The sequence below is a fragment of the Marmota marmota genome, unplaced genomic scaffold (genome assembly GCF_001458135.2).
Source record: "Marmota marmota marmota unplaced genomic scaffold, marMar, whole genome shotgun sequence".
Taxonomy (NCBI): domain Eukaryota; kingdom Metazoa; phylum Chordata; class Mammalia; order Rodentia; family Sciuridae; genus Marmota; species Marmota marmota.
The window spans coordinates 2,732,847-2,748,613 of record NW_026000229.1 but is presented as its reverse complement, the minus strand read 5'-3'; the positions used below and the strand labels follow the sequence as shown (position 1 = coordinate 2,748,613).

The 15,767-nt window shown below is 38.6% G+C and overlaps 1 protein-coding gene across 1 annotated transcript in view; it reads left to right on the top strand.

Annotated features, from left to right (window-relative positions):
• Oca2 (OCA2 melanosomal transmembrane protein) overlaps window positions 1-15,767 on the top strand; it is a 329,902-nt gene that overhangs the window by 218,227 nt on the left and 95,908 nt on the right. The window contains exons 20-21 of the mRNA XM_015480040.2: window positions 5,190-5,249; window positions 5,843-5,947. Coding sequence (XP_015335526.1) covers window positions 5,190-5,249; window positions 5,843-5,947 — 165 coding nt within the window. The remainder of the gene's footprint in view (window positions 1-5,189; window positions 5,250-5,842; window positions 5,948-15,767) is intronic.

Genomic DNA, 15,767 nt, shown 5'->3' with positions numbered 1-15,767 from the left:
AAGAGAAGAAGAGAGAGAACTCAAATTACTAGCATACGGGATGAAAAAGGCAATATCACAACAGACACTTCAGAAATACAGAAGATAATCAAAAACTATTTTGAATCCTTATACTCCAATAAATTAGAAGATAGTGAAGGCATAGATAAATTTCTTAAGTCATATGATCTGCCCAGATTGAGTCAGGAGGATATAGAAAACCTAAACAGACCAATATCAATTGAGGAAATAGAAGAAACCATAAAAAGACTACCAACTAAGAAAAGCCCAGGACCGGATGGGTATACAGCAGAATTTTACAAAACCTTTTAAAGAAGAACTAATGCCAATACTTTTCAAGCTACTTCAGGAAATAGAAAAGGAGGGAGAACTTCCAAATTCATTCTATGAGGCCAACTCTGAATTGTGTGATTGTTTTCCATTTTGTTATATTCTGTTCTTAACAATCATTACTTTTTTGTCTTTTCTTTTTTAGGTTCAATTTGTTGTTCTTAACTTCTGAAGAGAGATGCTTAGCCATCTGATTTTCATGCTTTATATTTTTCAGTATGCATGTTTAAAATTATAAATTTCCTTTTAGCATAACTTTAGCCCTATCTTTCAAGTTTTCATATGCATTTTGATTATATTTGCATTTTATTCATTCAAATTATTTTTAATTTCCATTGTGATCTCTTGAGTTATTTTTTCTTAATTAGCTAGTTTTCCAAAAATAATTGTGAATTTGTCTACTTGTAGTTCTATTCATTTGTCCTTGACATACTTCGAGGCTGTTATTCGGCACATATAAATTTAGAACTGTTCACTCTTTAGGAAGAATGAGGAGTTAAACATTTTCATTTATTAAAATTTTCATGGGACTTATTTTTTCTTCTGCATCCTTATTTTTTAGGTCTTTGGAAAATTGTATGTGTTTGTCATATAGAGATGACAGACTTCATCCTTAACTCATAAGGGCCAATGTTGATTATATTTGCATTTTATTCATTCAAATTATTTTAAATTTCCATTGTGATTTCTTGAGTTTTTTTCTTAATTAGCTAGTTGCTTGATTGCTACTTTTATACTCTTGCCCTTAGTTTCTTTTTTTTTTTATTAAAAAATTTAAAACCAGACAAGAATATACAGGTTTTTTTTTTTGTGTGTGTGGTATTAGGGCCTCATGCATGCTAGGCAAGTGATTTACTACTGAGCTACATCCCCAGCCCTAGCCCTCAGTTTCTTTAAACAACATGATTATTCTATGTCCTGAGTCTATGAATTCTCGTTCTTGCAGTTTTGAGGTCTAAGTCTGTTTTGGTGTTTCTACTCTTATTCATGTTGCTTGTCTTATGTCCTTGGTGAACCTGGACTATATCTTATTACTTGATCTTAATCTGTGAGACTCCTGAAGGCTTACATTTGGATGTTTTCTTCCAGAAACTGCTTGTATCTGCTTCTGCTGGATGCCAGGGCATAATTCTAGTCTGTTTCAAGGATTTCAGCTCAATGTGAGAATTCTTGTTTTAGTTTACAACCTCATTGTTGCTCACACCTTCTCTGAGTTCCAGGAGATTCCATTCCTCCTTGCCATCCAATTTTTTCAGCTCCTGGACAGCTGCAAACAACATTTTCTTGGGGAGAGAGCTTATGTGGAAAATCCTTATGTTTTCTTGCTGATCCAGCAATGTGCTAGAAATTTGTTTGGCTGCAGAAGAAACCTAGATCTCCTAGTCCATCATTTTGAAAGGGTAACAATGATGTATGGTATTGACTTACTTCTGTGGGACAAAGATGTCATACTGTTGCTGAGTCAGCACAGAAGAATAAATGAGGTGTCATATTGTGATTTATATTACATAATTATCTTCTCACTGCTATATATCAATTGATGGAGACAAGTGATATGTATAATCCTCAAGTATACATAACCTTTAATTTGAAGTATAAAATATATATTATTTATCTTTAAGCTTGATAGAAGGTACTACATACTTTTTTCATTGGCACTTTGTAAAAGAATACTTAGTACTTGTATTTTCCTCATATTTTGACTTTTTAAAAAATTAAGAGGTCAAATAACTGAGTTATTAAGTGAAATGTTCAAGTGTTTTGAATATATTATTTTTATCTTTTATGCACATCATAGACCATGATATTTGGCATGAATTTGTGACATTAAACATATAAACATATAGCTGTCTACATGCACATATCCAGATGTGCACAGAATACTGTGGGGTGTGTATATACACATATAACCATCTCTATTTGGTATTTGGCAGAAAATTTGAATCTGGGTCACACCTTTGATTTTCCTTCAGTTGATGGTATATTACAAAATAAAAGGAATTATTTTTTTAATTAAAATTTTTGTTTAGTAAAATCTAGATGATGATAAGTTGGTGGTTCTTATTGGTTGATTTTATCTCCCAAGGGGCATTTTTGGTTGTCACACTGGTAATGGCAGAGGTGATCCTGTCATCTAGTATGCAGAGGCCAGAAATGGTGCTCCACATCTTATAATGGGAAGGTCAGCCCCACAGCAAAGATTGACCCGGCTTCCAATGTTGATAGTGTCGAAAGAGACCAAGGTGGCAGCCATAGCAGACTGGCTCCCCAGACACTTCTATTTTCTTTCTTCTGATCTTCTTTCTTACCTTTCCCTGAGTATAATTTTCTGCATCAGTCTGGTATTGCAAAAACAGTTACATGCTTCAGTTAAATGGACCTTCCCTTTTATGTTTTCTTTTTCAACATTTAACTGTGCTGTTTAACTTTAAAAAAAAAACTGAAAATGCAACTTTCTTGAAAAACCTCTATGGAGTGGCATTTCATTATGTACAATCCAACCGTGCCCTTACACACAGATCTTAAAATTTAAAAATCGCCTTCTATCCAAATTTAAATTTCATGTGGACATTAACCCAAATCAGAGAGGAATTCCTGCCTCTACTTTTGTGTTTTATTTTTTTCTCTGTGAATCTTCAGTATGCATATATGATAGTAAATTATTTTATAGATGGTGTATTTGAGTTTGATCTTTTATAAGAAATGAGAATCTGGCCCTACCTTATGCTCCCTTTATTTTAATTTGAAAGACATTTTTAAAAACTCTGGGTGTCTTCTCACTTTCTTTAAATTTATTTTTTATTTATTTTATTTATAAATTACTTTTTATTTGTTTTAATTAGTTACACATGACAATAGAATGCATTTATGCAGTTTGGCATATCATACATAGATGGGATATAATTTCTCATTTTTCTGAGTATACATGTTATAGAATCATATTGGTCAAGCAGTCACATATGTACATAAAGTAATAAAGTATGTTTCATTCTACTATCTTTTCTATCCCCACATCCCCTCTCCTCTCCTCCTTTCAATTCCTTCTACCTAATCTAAGGTAATGCTATTCTTCCCTAGTGCCCCCTGCCTTATTGTGAATTAGCATCCACATATTAGAGAAAACATTCGGCCTTTAGTTTTTTGGGATTGGCTTACTTCACTTAGCATGATATTCTCCAACTCCAACCATTTACTGGCAAATGTCATAATTTCTCTCTTCTTTAAAACTGAGTAATATTCCATTGAGTATATATGCCACATTTTCTTTATCCATTCATCTATTGAAGGATACCTAGGTTGGTTACACAGTTTAGGTATTGTAAATTGAGCTGCTATAAACATTGATGTGGCTGTATTACTGTAGTATGCTGGTTTTAAGTCCTTTGGGTATAAACCAAGGAATGAGATAGCTGGGTCAAATGATGGTTCTATTCCAAGTTTTCTGAGGAATCTCCATACTGCTTTCCAGAGTGATTGCATCAATTTGCATTCCCACCAGCAATGTATGAGTATACCTTTTCCCTCACATCCTCACCAACATTTATTGTTGCCTGTATTCTTGATAATTGCCATTCTGACAGGAGTGATATGAAATCTTAGAGTAGTTTTAATTGCATTTTTCTAATTGCTAAAGACATCGAACACTTTTTCTTATATTTGTTGATCAATTGTATTTTTTCTTCTGTGAAGTTCTGTTCAGTTCCTTAGTCCAGTTATTGATTGGGTTATTTGTTTTTTTGGTATAAAGTTTTTTGAGTTCTTTATATATCCTAAAGATTAATGCTTTATCGGAGGTGCATGTGGTAAAGATTTTCTCCCAGTCTGTAGGCTCTCTCCTCACATTATTGCTTGTTTCCTTTACTGAGAAGAAACTTTTTAATTTGAATCCATCCCATTTATTGATTCTTGATTTTATTTCTTGTGCTTTAAGAGTCTTGTTAAGGAAGTCAGTTGCTAGGCTGACATTGTGAAGATAAGGGCCCATTTTTTCTTCTGTTAATCTCTGTTTTAGTGCCTAAATCTTTGATACACATTGAGTTGATTTTTGTGCATGGTGAGAGAGTGAGTTTTAATTTTATTTTGCTACATATGTATTTCCAGTTTTGCCAGCACCATTTGTTGAATAGGCTATCTTTTCTCTAGCGAATGGTTTTGTCACCTTTTTCTAGTATGATATAACCATATTTATGTGGATTTCTCTCTGTGTCCTGTATTCTGTACCATTGGTCTACAAATCTGTTTTGGTGCCAACACCATGCTATTTTTGTTACTATAGTTCTGTAGTATAGTTTAAGGTCTGGTATTGTGACACTTCCTGCTTTCCTTTTCTTGCTAAGTATTGCTTTAGCTATTCTGGGTCTCTTATTTTTTCCATATAAATTTCATGATTGCTTTTTCTATTTCTATGAAGAGTATCATTGGGATTTTAATAGGAATTGCATTAAATCTGTGTAATGCTTTTGGTAGTTTGCCATTTTGACAATATTAATTCTGCCTATCCAGGAGTATGGGAGATCTTTCCATCTTCTGAGGTTTTCTTCAATTTCTTTCTTTATTGTTCTGTAGTTTTCATTATAGAGGTCTTTCACCTCTTTTGTTAGATTGATTCCCAGGTATTTATTTTTATTTTTTTGAGGTTATTATGAATGGGGTAGTTTTCCTAATTTCTCTTTCAGTCGATTCATCGCTGATGTATAGGAATGTGTTTGATTTATGGGTGTTGATTTTATATTCTGCTACTTTGCTGAATTCATTTATTAGTTCTAAAAGTTTTCTGGTGGAACTTTTTGGATCTTCTAGATATAGAATCATGTCTTTTCACTTTTAAACTGATTTTCACCACACATTCTTTCTTCTAGGCATTGGCTCATCTCCACTTAATAGAATATGTTGGAGAACAGACTGCTTTGCTAATAAAGGTACATTAAATGCTGCAGTAGAATGTGCTCCAGTCCTTGTTCTTTGATTTTGTAAAAAGAAAAAAAATATCTGGTAAGAATAGGTCACATTAATTATGTAAAAAGCACAGCAGGGAAACTATTTTATCCTGGGTAGCCTAGAGATGAAGGGAGATTTTTTTTTTCCCCAAAGAATATATAATTACAGATGCCTGCTATTTTGCTTTTAGTCTTTAGTTAAAACCTGTCGAGAAGGAGAGCAGTGAACAGTCAGTGGATGCCGGAGAGGTCCCCGTCCCAGGTCCCTGCTGGTGGGACCAGTGTGTGGAACCATCAAATGTGGATGAGGAGGGGACTTCACTCTGCCCATTCCTCCCACGGGGCTAGTGGGCTGGGAATTGCTCTCCTTAGTTACTTTTAGAAACCAGCTGAGATTCCTGTGCAGTTGTGGCCCTGGTTTGCACTCCTGGGTTTGTTTTTGCCACATGTTAAGAAGAAGGATTAACAATCCTTTGGTCTTTTCTGAGTCTCACTGACAAAAGATCAGATTCTAAGTGTGTGATCTCACAGTGCAGCTGTTGATGTACAGCACTGTTATTATCTGCTCCTTCCAGATGGTTCCAGAGGATAGGCGCCTTGCAGCTGCCATCGTCCTAGTGGTATGGGTCTCGGCCTTGGCGTCATCCTTGATTGACAACATTCCATTCACTGCTACAATGGTGAGTTGTACATTTCTGTGGGCTTGAGGACTTGCCTTCCGCCTGTGCACACTCTGGATTTGCCCTTCTTTCCTAAGAAGGCAGAATACAAAACCATACCCTTTCCCACAATCATGGTCAAGATTATAAAATGTGGGAAGAGCCAGGGCAGCTGGGCTGGGAGCTCTGAGAGCCCAGATGGCAGGCTGGGAATCAAGGGTCTGCAACCAGGGTGAACAGTGTACCATCATGGTTGGCTACTTTAGGGTTAACCCACCTAAGATCTGCTGCCCCTCTCACAAGACTGTCTTTTTTTTAAAGAAAAAGTTGAGACACCAAGACAATTTCATCTATATTTCCTATGGACATAGAAGCTATTCTAATCAGCCGTGTGACTTTTGGTGCTTGTCTTCGGCGGGAGTTTTAAGTTTCTTTGTGGTCCTGACCCCCATCCAAGACCAGAAGTACCCACCACAAGCCTCTTATAGGGCGGATGAGCCCTACTCCTAGGGTAGTTTCTGTGTCATGGTTTCTGAATTCTGGTGTGACAAAGCAGGATCAGAGGTTGCATACAAGAACTGGGGTCCTGTCACAAACACCTCAGGGCCCAAGAGTCCTGGACACAGGGACACAAGCCTGGTGAACATTCCTCATGGCAGGGTACTAGATGGGGGAGTCCTCTCTGGTGTTCTTGTGACTGGGCCCCCTCTGTTCCCTATGAACAGTTCATGTCAGTGGGCTCCCAAGATACTTTACCAGCCTGTGCATATTGGGAACAGTGAGACCCTAAGGTGACAGCAGGAAGTCTGGCAGTGTGAGGAGGGGGTGGGCTAGGCTTACGGTGGGGCTTCTCTAACTATGACCCACCTTGAGTGGACTTGGTGATCTGCATCACTCTCAGTCTGGGATTCACAGTTTCTGTCTAGAGATCTGGCTACCGTTCTCCTTCTAAGGCTAGAGGTCAGTAATGCTGAATTAACTCTGTGGCTATTGTGATTTCTTCATGAATTGCCAAGGGAGAGAAATCACATAGCTACTGTTACTTGTCCCAGTTCCAGGAGAAAAAGCAAAGTGCAGAACAATGTTTAGAGTAATTGCTTTCTGTGTAAGAAGGGGGAGAGAATACGAACACACACACACACACACACACACACACACACACACCATTGAAGGGTAAACGAAGCCAACTTTTTAAAATGCTGACTTGAACTCCTAATTTAAAAGACAGAAGTTGGCAGATTCAACAACAGACAAACCCCTAAAACAAACACAACAAGACCCAACTGTACACTCTTTAGGAGAAACACTTTAAAGACAAAGACAAGTTGAAAGGATCTAAAAATAACAGGCAAAACAAACTTTAAGAGTAATGCTTGAGATCAAGAAGGGCATGGTGTTCCAACGAAAGGGTCAGTTCATTAAGAAAACATAACAATGCTAACTATGCATGCACTTCATTACATAGTTCCCAGGCACCAAATCAAAAATCAACAGAACTGATTTTCAGCACAGTTATCTTTAGGGGATAGGTCTCTCATTTGTAACTTTCATAGAGTGTCTGGAGTTGGAAGGTGTCTTTCCTGAGCCTACTATTTTGAAATTTTAAGCCTTCCCATGCTGTCAATAATTACGAGTGCACTTTCTGCTTTTAATTACCCCATAATATCCAAGTACCATGGCCACTGCATGAAACAAATGCCTTGCCTTCAACCTGTGCCTTATCCAAATGAACCACAGGTAAAAGGTTTAAAAATTTCAGTGCCCTTGTTATCACACCCATACTTCTTTTCATTAATAATCAGGTCCTCAATCTTCAACTGGTGAGTAGTAGTCCAAAATTCTGTTCAAGCCATCTGCTTTCTAGGGCCACAAATATTATCAGCTGTCTTAGTTTTGAGCTTTACAGACAGACAAGGCTGAGGCAATCCCAAGGAACTGCAGTGGGATGAGTAGGAGAGTTAGCCAGGGAAGAGGGAGGGTGAACTGGGGAAGTCATTTGCAGCTGATCTCTCTGGGCAGATTGGTACTATTTGCTTCTCAGCATAGTCTGTCTAGGAGAGGAGAAGAGAATTGATCAACTGTCTCATGTTTGCATGGGTCAGAGCTTGGTCTTGGGGTTGTACTTTTGGGGACATCTACTGGGGACCTGTGTTGTGTCCCACCTCAGCATCAGCAGGTAAGCCTTCTGGACATGAAGGAGGAATCACATAGTATGGAGGAAAGGTGCCATCAAAGTGTGCATGTGCTGGTGATCAGAGCCCATGAAGAACTGCCTCAGAATAGTGCCTGGGAGGAGTCTGATTCAGAGTATCTATAAAACTCAAACCAATGTACTTAGATGTGAAATGTTGAGTGTTGTCTTCCTGAAGTATGGAAGAAGACAAAACTGTGGGCACCATTTCTATCAACCATCCCAGAGGTCAGTGGCAATGCAGTGAACCCAGAGAAGAAATAAGAACTACAAGGACTAGAGAGGAAGAAATAAAACTGTTGCTCTTTACAGAGAATATGAATCTGTATACTTAGCTCAAAGGGATCTATCAATTGAGAATTAAAATTATTAGTTCCTTTATCAGGGACTCTGGAGTTAAAACTCAGTTAAGAATCAGCTATATATTTTATCAGGAACAATAAACTAATAGAAAATGAAATTTTTGAAATAAGTGTAATTTATAATAACATCAGAAAGGAAAAAGAATAAAAGAAAAAAAAGAGGGTCCCAGTTTTGGCTCAGTGGGCTCCAACTCTTTTGACACTATTGAGGCTTCTCTTAAATGATTCTTTAACCCGGAGACAAGATCAGCTTATGCAATTATCCTGTTCCCAGATAAAGCAAAGTGCTCTAGCCATGCAAGGCTAGGTGGTGTGGTCACAGAATCCAGGTTTTGTCAGTCTGTGTTAATCAGATTTTGGAATTGTGACAAAATACCCAAGAAAAATCAGCTTAAAAGGAAAGAGATAGAAGTCAAATTATCTCTGTTTGCTGATAACATGATCTATACTTAGAAGACTCGAAAAACTCCACCTGAAGACTGAAGAAGAGCTGCTAAACAAATTCAGCAAAGTAGCAAGATACAAGATAAACATACAAAAATCAATAGCTTTCTTATACTCCAGTAATGAATCCACTGAGAAAGAAATCAGGAAAATAATTCCATTCACAATAGCCCCCAAACAGTTGGAAATAAATCTAACTAAAGAAGTGAAAGAACTCTGTAGTGAAAAATTGTAGAATACTGAAGAAATAAATTGAAGAAGACCTCAGAAGATGGAAAGATCTAGAATGTTCCTGGATTGGCAGAATTAATATCGTAAAAATGTTCATATTACCTAAAAAGTGAGCTACATATTCAATTCAATCCCCATCAAAATATGAATGACATTTTCACAGATGTAAAAGAAAAAAAATCCTAACATTACATGGATCCAGTCATGGTGGTGCACACCTGTAATCCCAGCTACTCAGGAGGTTGAGGCAGGAGGATTGCAAATTTGAGGTCAGCCTTGGCAACTTAGTGAGACACTGTCTCACAGTTAAAAAAGCAAAACCCAGAAAACAGGGCCACTGGGTTAAATTTCCAATACCACCCCTCCTCACACTTCCAAATTCATTGGAAGAATGAAAGACCTAGAGTAGCCAAAGCAATACTGAGCAAGAAAAGTGAGACTGGAGGCATCACGATATTGGATCTCAAACCATCCTGGTAACAAAAGGTTATAGAAGTATGGTAACAAAACTACCATGGTATTGGCATGGCATAAAAACAGATATGAAGACCGAAAGAGTAGAATAAAAGACACAGAGACAAATCCATATTGATATAGTCATAAAATCCTTGACAAAGCTACCAAAATCATACATTGGAGAAAAGATAGCCTTTTAAATAAATGGTACTAGGGAAACTGGATACCCATATGTAGAAGAATAAAACTGTATCTTTATCTCTCACCATTATGGTTGGAACATGAGGTCCTCCCCTAAAAGCTCCTGTGTTCATGTAGCAGATGAAATGATTGGATTAGGAGAGTTGTAACCTAATCTGTGGATTAACCCATCTGATAAATTAATAATTTGAATGGATTAACTGGGTGGTAACTGTAGGCAGATAGGGTGTGACTGGAAAGAGTGGGTCACTGGGGGTGTGCCTTTGGGGTTTATATTTTGTTCCTGGTACCTCACACACACACTCTCTCTCTGCACCTGGCTGCCATGAGGTGACAGCATTCTTCCTCCATGCCCTTCTGTCATGATGCTCTGCCTCATCTCAGACCCAGAGCAATGGAGTTGGTTGATTGTGACTGAACCTTTGAAATTATGAGCTCAAAATAAACTTTTTCTCCTCTAAGTTGTTCTGATCAGGTGTTTTGATCCCAGCAATGAAAACCTAACTATCACTTTCACCAAGCACAAAAATTAACTCAAAGTGGATCAAATACCTAGGAATTAGACCAGAAATACTACAACTGCTACTAGAAGAAAACATAGGGTCAAGACTCCAACATATTGATTCAGGGACTCCCAAACCTCAAGAAATAAAATAAAGAATCAATAAATGAAATGGCACTAAATTAAAAAAAACAAAAAACAAAAACTTCTACACAGCAAAGATAACATGTAAGAGTGCAAAAGGAGCCTACAGAATGGGAGAAAATCTTTGCCAATTACTCTTCCACCAGGGGATTAATATCCAGAATACATAAAGAACTCAAAAAACTAAACACCCCAAACACAAATATTCTTATTAATATATGTGATGGAGTTTTATTCAGCCATGTAAAAGAATGAAATTAAGACATTTACTAGTAAATGGATGGAACTTGAGAGAGTATCATGCTAAGGGAAATATTGCAGACTCAGAAAGTCAAAGACTGAATATTTTCACTCCTTTGTGAAAGCAAGAGAGAGATTTGTAAAAAGCAGGACAGGGAGAGAATAAAATGAAAATAAAAAGAATAGTAGAGAAAGGGGATAGAAGGGTGGGGCAGAGAGGTGGGTAGGAGAGCAACTACAGAATGAAATTGACCAACTTAATGCTGTATGCATATATGAACACATCACAATGGATTTCACTTTTATGTATATTTATAATGTACCAATTAAAAAATAAAGATAAGACCAGTAAAGTAGAGGAAGGGGATCAGCAGAGGGAGAAGGAAGGGAAAGAGGAAGCACTGGGGACTGAGAATGAGCAAACTGTATTAATTTTAGGGAATCAGAGGCTAGTACAACAAAAATGGTAGTCCATCCTTATCTGCAGGGGGTATATTCCAAGATTCTCAGGGGATCCCAGAAACTGCAGATAACACCCAGCCCTATATATGTTATGTTCTTTCGTATATGTACCTATGATAACATTAATTTATAAGTTAGGCACAATAAGAGGTTAATAACAATAATAAAAATAAAATAGGACAATTATAGCAATCTACTCAATAAAAGTATTTGCAAAACTTACAAGCTGTTTATTTCTGGAAGTTTCCATTTAATATTTTTAGATCATGATTGACCTGGGATAACTGAAATTGTAGAAAGTGAAACCAAGGATAAGGGGGCACTTCTGTGTTCAAATATCTACCTCCAAAATGGAATTTGAACTTTTTATCTTGCTTGCCTCAGGGTTTCTCTCTTTTTTTTTTTTTTTTAAGTAAATGGCCATGCAGAGGACTTGGGTGTGCAGATATCTCTTGGAGGTCCTGATTTCAATTTTGTGTGGCTAAAAGACATGGTCTATAGAATTTCACACTCAGAACTGGCCTAAAACACACTTTGACCTAGCATGGGGTCAGCTTTGCTCTATCCACATGCATTAAAATGCTGCATATCAACTTATGCATATTGTTGCTGCTTTAGACACTCAATATTTGGTTTCCCTCCACACTGACACATGTAAGCCCAAACCTCCCCTTAGTCTCTTCCACAAAATGCCACCAAATCAATGGATATAATCCAAATTTATGAGGGTAGATCTCCTGGGAATGGGGAGATGGAAACAATCCTCCTCACTGAGGGGATACAGAGAATGTCATATTTATCTATAACAAGTTTTATTTCTTAAAAGTAAAATAAATAGAAAGCTCTAAGGCAAAGCAGATAAGATATTCAAATTTCTTCAAGTGTATGTGAGCAGAGTTTTATAATACAAGCAGTTGTTGTGTAATTATATCTTGTCTAGGTTTTTCCATTGCTTTTGTAGTCAATCTTTCTGATGAAGCAGATCATTTTATAAACTGATCATTTTTGCATTGTATGCTTCATGATCATATTAGACACTGAAGTTCATTACCAATGTAACTTCTCAGTCACTGGTTTCTATTACATTGTGTAAGGTCTTCATCTCTGCTCAGAGCTTCTGCCCACTTTATCTTTTTCCAATATTTTATTTTCAGTCTTTTTTGAAAAATTATTTTTTAAAAAATCTTTTTTTCAGTTGCATTTTTTAAAGCAGTAGGCAAATAGATTTTTAAAATTTCAAGCAGATAATCTTAGCAGGTAATGATTTTATCCCTAATCTTTTAGTGGGGAGTCATTTTATTTTTAATGTATATAACAGTATCGGCATTTTAATCTGTAACCAAACACTAAGGCTTCACCCCTTGGTGAGTGCAAAGTCAATAAACACACTAGAAGATAAAAGAGCAAAGAAAGGTTTAGTACTTGTCCAAGTAAGGAGAGCCCTGGGGAAACAAAGCGAGAGAGTCTCTCTTTGTAAAGAAGGCAAGGGGACATTATTAGGGAAACTTATGCATATTCATATTGGAAAAACTCATCCTTGCAGATTGAGGCGGGCATATTCCTGAGCATGCTCAGTTTGAGATTTTGCTTCTCCTTACATTACAGTTTCAAAAATGGCCATTGGGAATGCCTCCTGGGCAGAGAACTTAGCATTATAATGAAACTTTGCTAGTTCACTCTAGGTCACCTAGAAGGATGATTTAGGAGGACTCAGGGATTTTGACTGGTTCCTTGTAGTTTTCCCTGGAGGACTTTATCTGAAGCAAAAGAACAACTTGAAGGGATGGTAATAGTCATTGGAAAGGACAGCAGCCTCCTCCCTTGCAAGCACAGATGCTTGTCTCTAAAAATTCCTGCATAGCTGCAGCTAACAAATAAACAAAAACTCTTTTAGTTAGTTTAAGAATAAAAGGAATTTTTCTAGGGATGGTACACAGTTCTTGGAATTTCTGAGACTATCTCAAGGACATGATGGGAGTGGGGGGGTGGAGGACTCAGGAAGCCTCTGGATCCTTCTGGCTTGAGCGTGTGGGCTTACTCTCACCAATGAATGTGGGACCTCTGTCACCTTGCCCTGATGTGTCTTGTCATACCCCCTCCTTCAAATTCTCAAAACCAGCCTCTTGAGCAGGTGTTCCTGATTGGAGGAGCCCATATTCCAAGCTGCAAGGGAAGTAGGGAAAATGAGTTTTCCATTTCTGCCTGGGGAGTTCTTCAAACCTAGGAAAGGCTTCAAATCTTTCATCTATGCTTACTTCAGTGCTTTCTCCTCAATGTAGAGCCTCAGTTTCCTCTGGGGTCCCATAGTTCTCTGCACATAGCCACGAAGTTATTCACTAAGATTATTGTCAAGAGATTCTGCAACTCTCTGGGAACTCTATCAATTCATGTCTCTATGGTCATTCACTAGCACCATGCCTAGCATAAAGAAAATATTTAGAAAGTGTTTGCAAATGGATTAAAAAATGAATTAACTAAAGTAGGTTAATTTTTCTAAAGTAACTCTTTGCTCCTCCCCACGCCTCCCCATCAGCCTATCATCCTCTGGCCACTCTCTTTTTGAGGTAGTTGTCACCCTATCGCTTCCCTGCATCTCTCAGAGTCACAGACACCACCTCTGCCTGTCCTTCCTGCCAGTCCTCCTGATCATTGACATGGAACCACTCTCTTTACCATGGTGCTAAGATCTCTTGTGCCTTGGTTTATGTGGTTCTTTTCTACTGGTCACAATTCTCCCTCTCAACTCTTTCCTTCCCTTGCCTGGAGTCAATCTTACTACGTATAGCCCTCTATGTTCCTCCAGTGGGAGGTGGTCCCTGTTCCAGATCCACCTTCCCCATGGAAGCCACTGGGTAGGACAATCACCCAGGTGCAGCTGGGTGCACACATCTACTCATCAGCTGCTGGGTGCACTGGTTTGTGATGGGCACTTGGAAAGGGCTGGGAATAGAATGGGTGTTTTGGGACCATGAGCATTGGAGACAGGCCATTGTCTGCAGGTGCTCTCTTCCCCAGGGCCACCTGCAATTAATGTGAGTCTGTGTCCCTGGGGTTTCAACTTTTCATTATTTTCCCATCTTGTGGATGCAGGGGGTCCTGCCCATGCCCCCATTCATGTGGGGCAACAGATACAGTGATATGAATGGGAGATGACTTAGGCTTTCTGCCTATCGAGGGTCCCCTCTGACCAGGAGGATCTTCACTCTGTGTGGTTGTGGAGTCTTCTGACTCAGGACATGATGTAGAGGGTACATGGGCAACAAGAGTCTGGCTCATACCTGAGACCTTAGCAATCATGCATGTCCCCCACTTCCTTCTGCCCGAAAAATGCAGTGCCTCATCCTCACCATTGAAACCTTCATGATCTGGTCTGGCACACCTGGTGCTCAGGCATCTGAGGTTATGCTCTAGGGTGTCTGATTTCTTGGACTGTCCATATGGTCAGCTCCAACCAAACATCTCTTGGAGTTCTGATTTTCTCTGCAAACACTTTGGAGGCCCACTCAGGGTTCATCTGAGGAATGAACAAGGAGACCAAAGAATACACTGTGAAAATACAGTGGTAGAGACCGATTCACCTGTTATCAGACACACAGCTCAGTGACTCAGCCTCCTGACCCACAGATATGCCTGTGTTCTAGCCCAGTCTTGGTCAGCTGTGCCAAAATAGCTCTGACCAAGGTAATTTTCCAGGTCAAGAGACACTTGTCCATGGAGATTTCAACATGTATGAAAATGACACAGGGTCATAGAGCTGGCAGATGCAGTAGCCATTTCCAGTGACTTAAATGCTGGCAAATGTGGGGTTGAGGGAGAGCTGGTGAGAGTTGGGGGCTACCCTTGATGAAGAGCGCAGCATCTGCTTGGAAGGGATCTTTCATGTGGAAGGTGTGTTCATGTTATTTTATTATTTCAGGAGTGTGAGCTTAAAGAGACAAAATGAAGCCTTTTGTTCTTTGGTGTGGTATCTCCAAAATGTGACTTTAGTTTGGGGTTTTTCTTCTAAATCCATGTTGTCATCTTTGTTCTGAGAGCTGCAGTTGGAACCTCAGTTCACATTCATTTGTGATATTTCTTTTCTTCCAGTGGTCGGGGAAGAACGCCAAATAATTTGGGTAATCCAAAGACAATTCATAACTGGTAGGATCCCACTAGGGGATTTTTGCTTATCTCACCATGTCCAGAGAAGAAAGAAACAGATTGTAGTTGGGTTTATCTCTCTAAATCAGCTAGACAGGGCTTCAGTGAATCAGAACAAAGCCATGTCATCAGTGGTGGTGGTGGTGGTGGGGAGGGAGGGGCAGGGCCTTTGTGGATTAGATTTACTCTGTTGGGGTTTCCTTATATCTCTCTCTTAGGCTCTTCCTTTTATTTTTATTTTGCTTATCTTTAATGGTGACAAATAAAACAGCAGTATTAAATCAATTTAATTTTGATATTTCATCAATATTTAATATAATCGGAGCAGACACAGATATTCTGAAGCTGGCAGCTTGGAGCCCCTCTGGCCCTTCCCTTGTGTCACTGTTAATCTCTCTCTTGCTTGGGACAGGCAGAAGGCCCAAAGGGGCTGAGCTGATGGGAGGCATTGGGGTCTGGGGGCAGTGG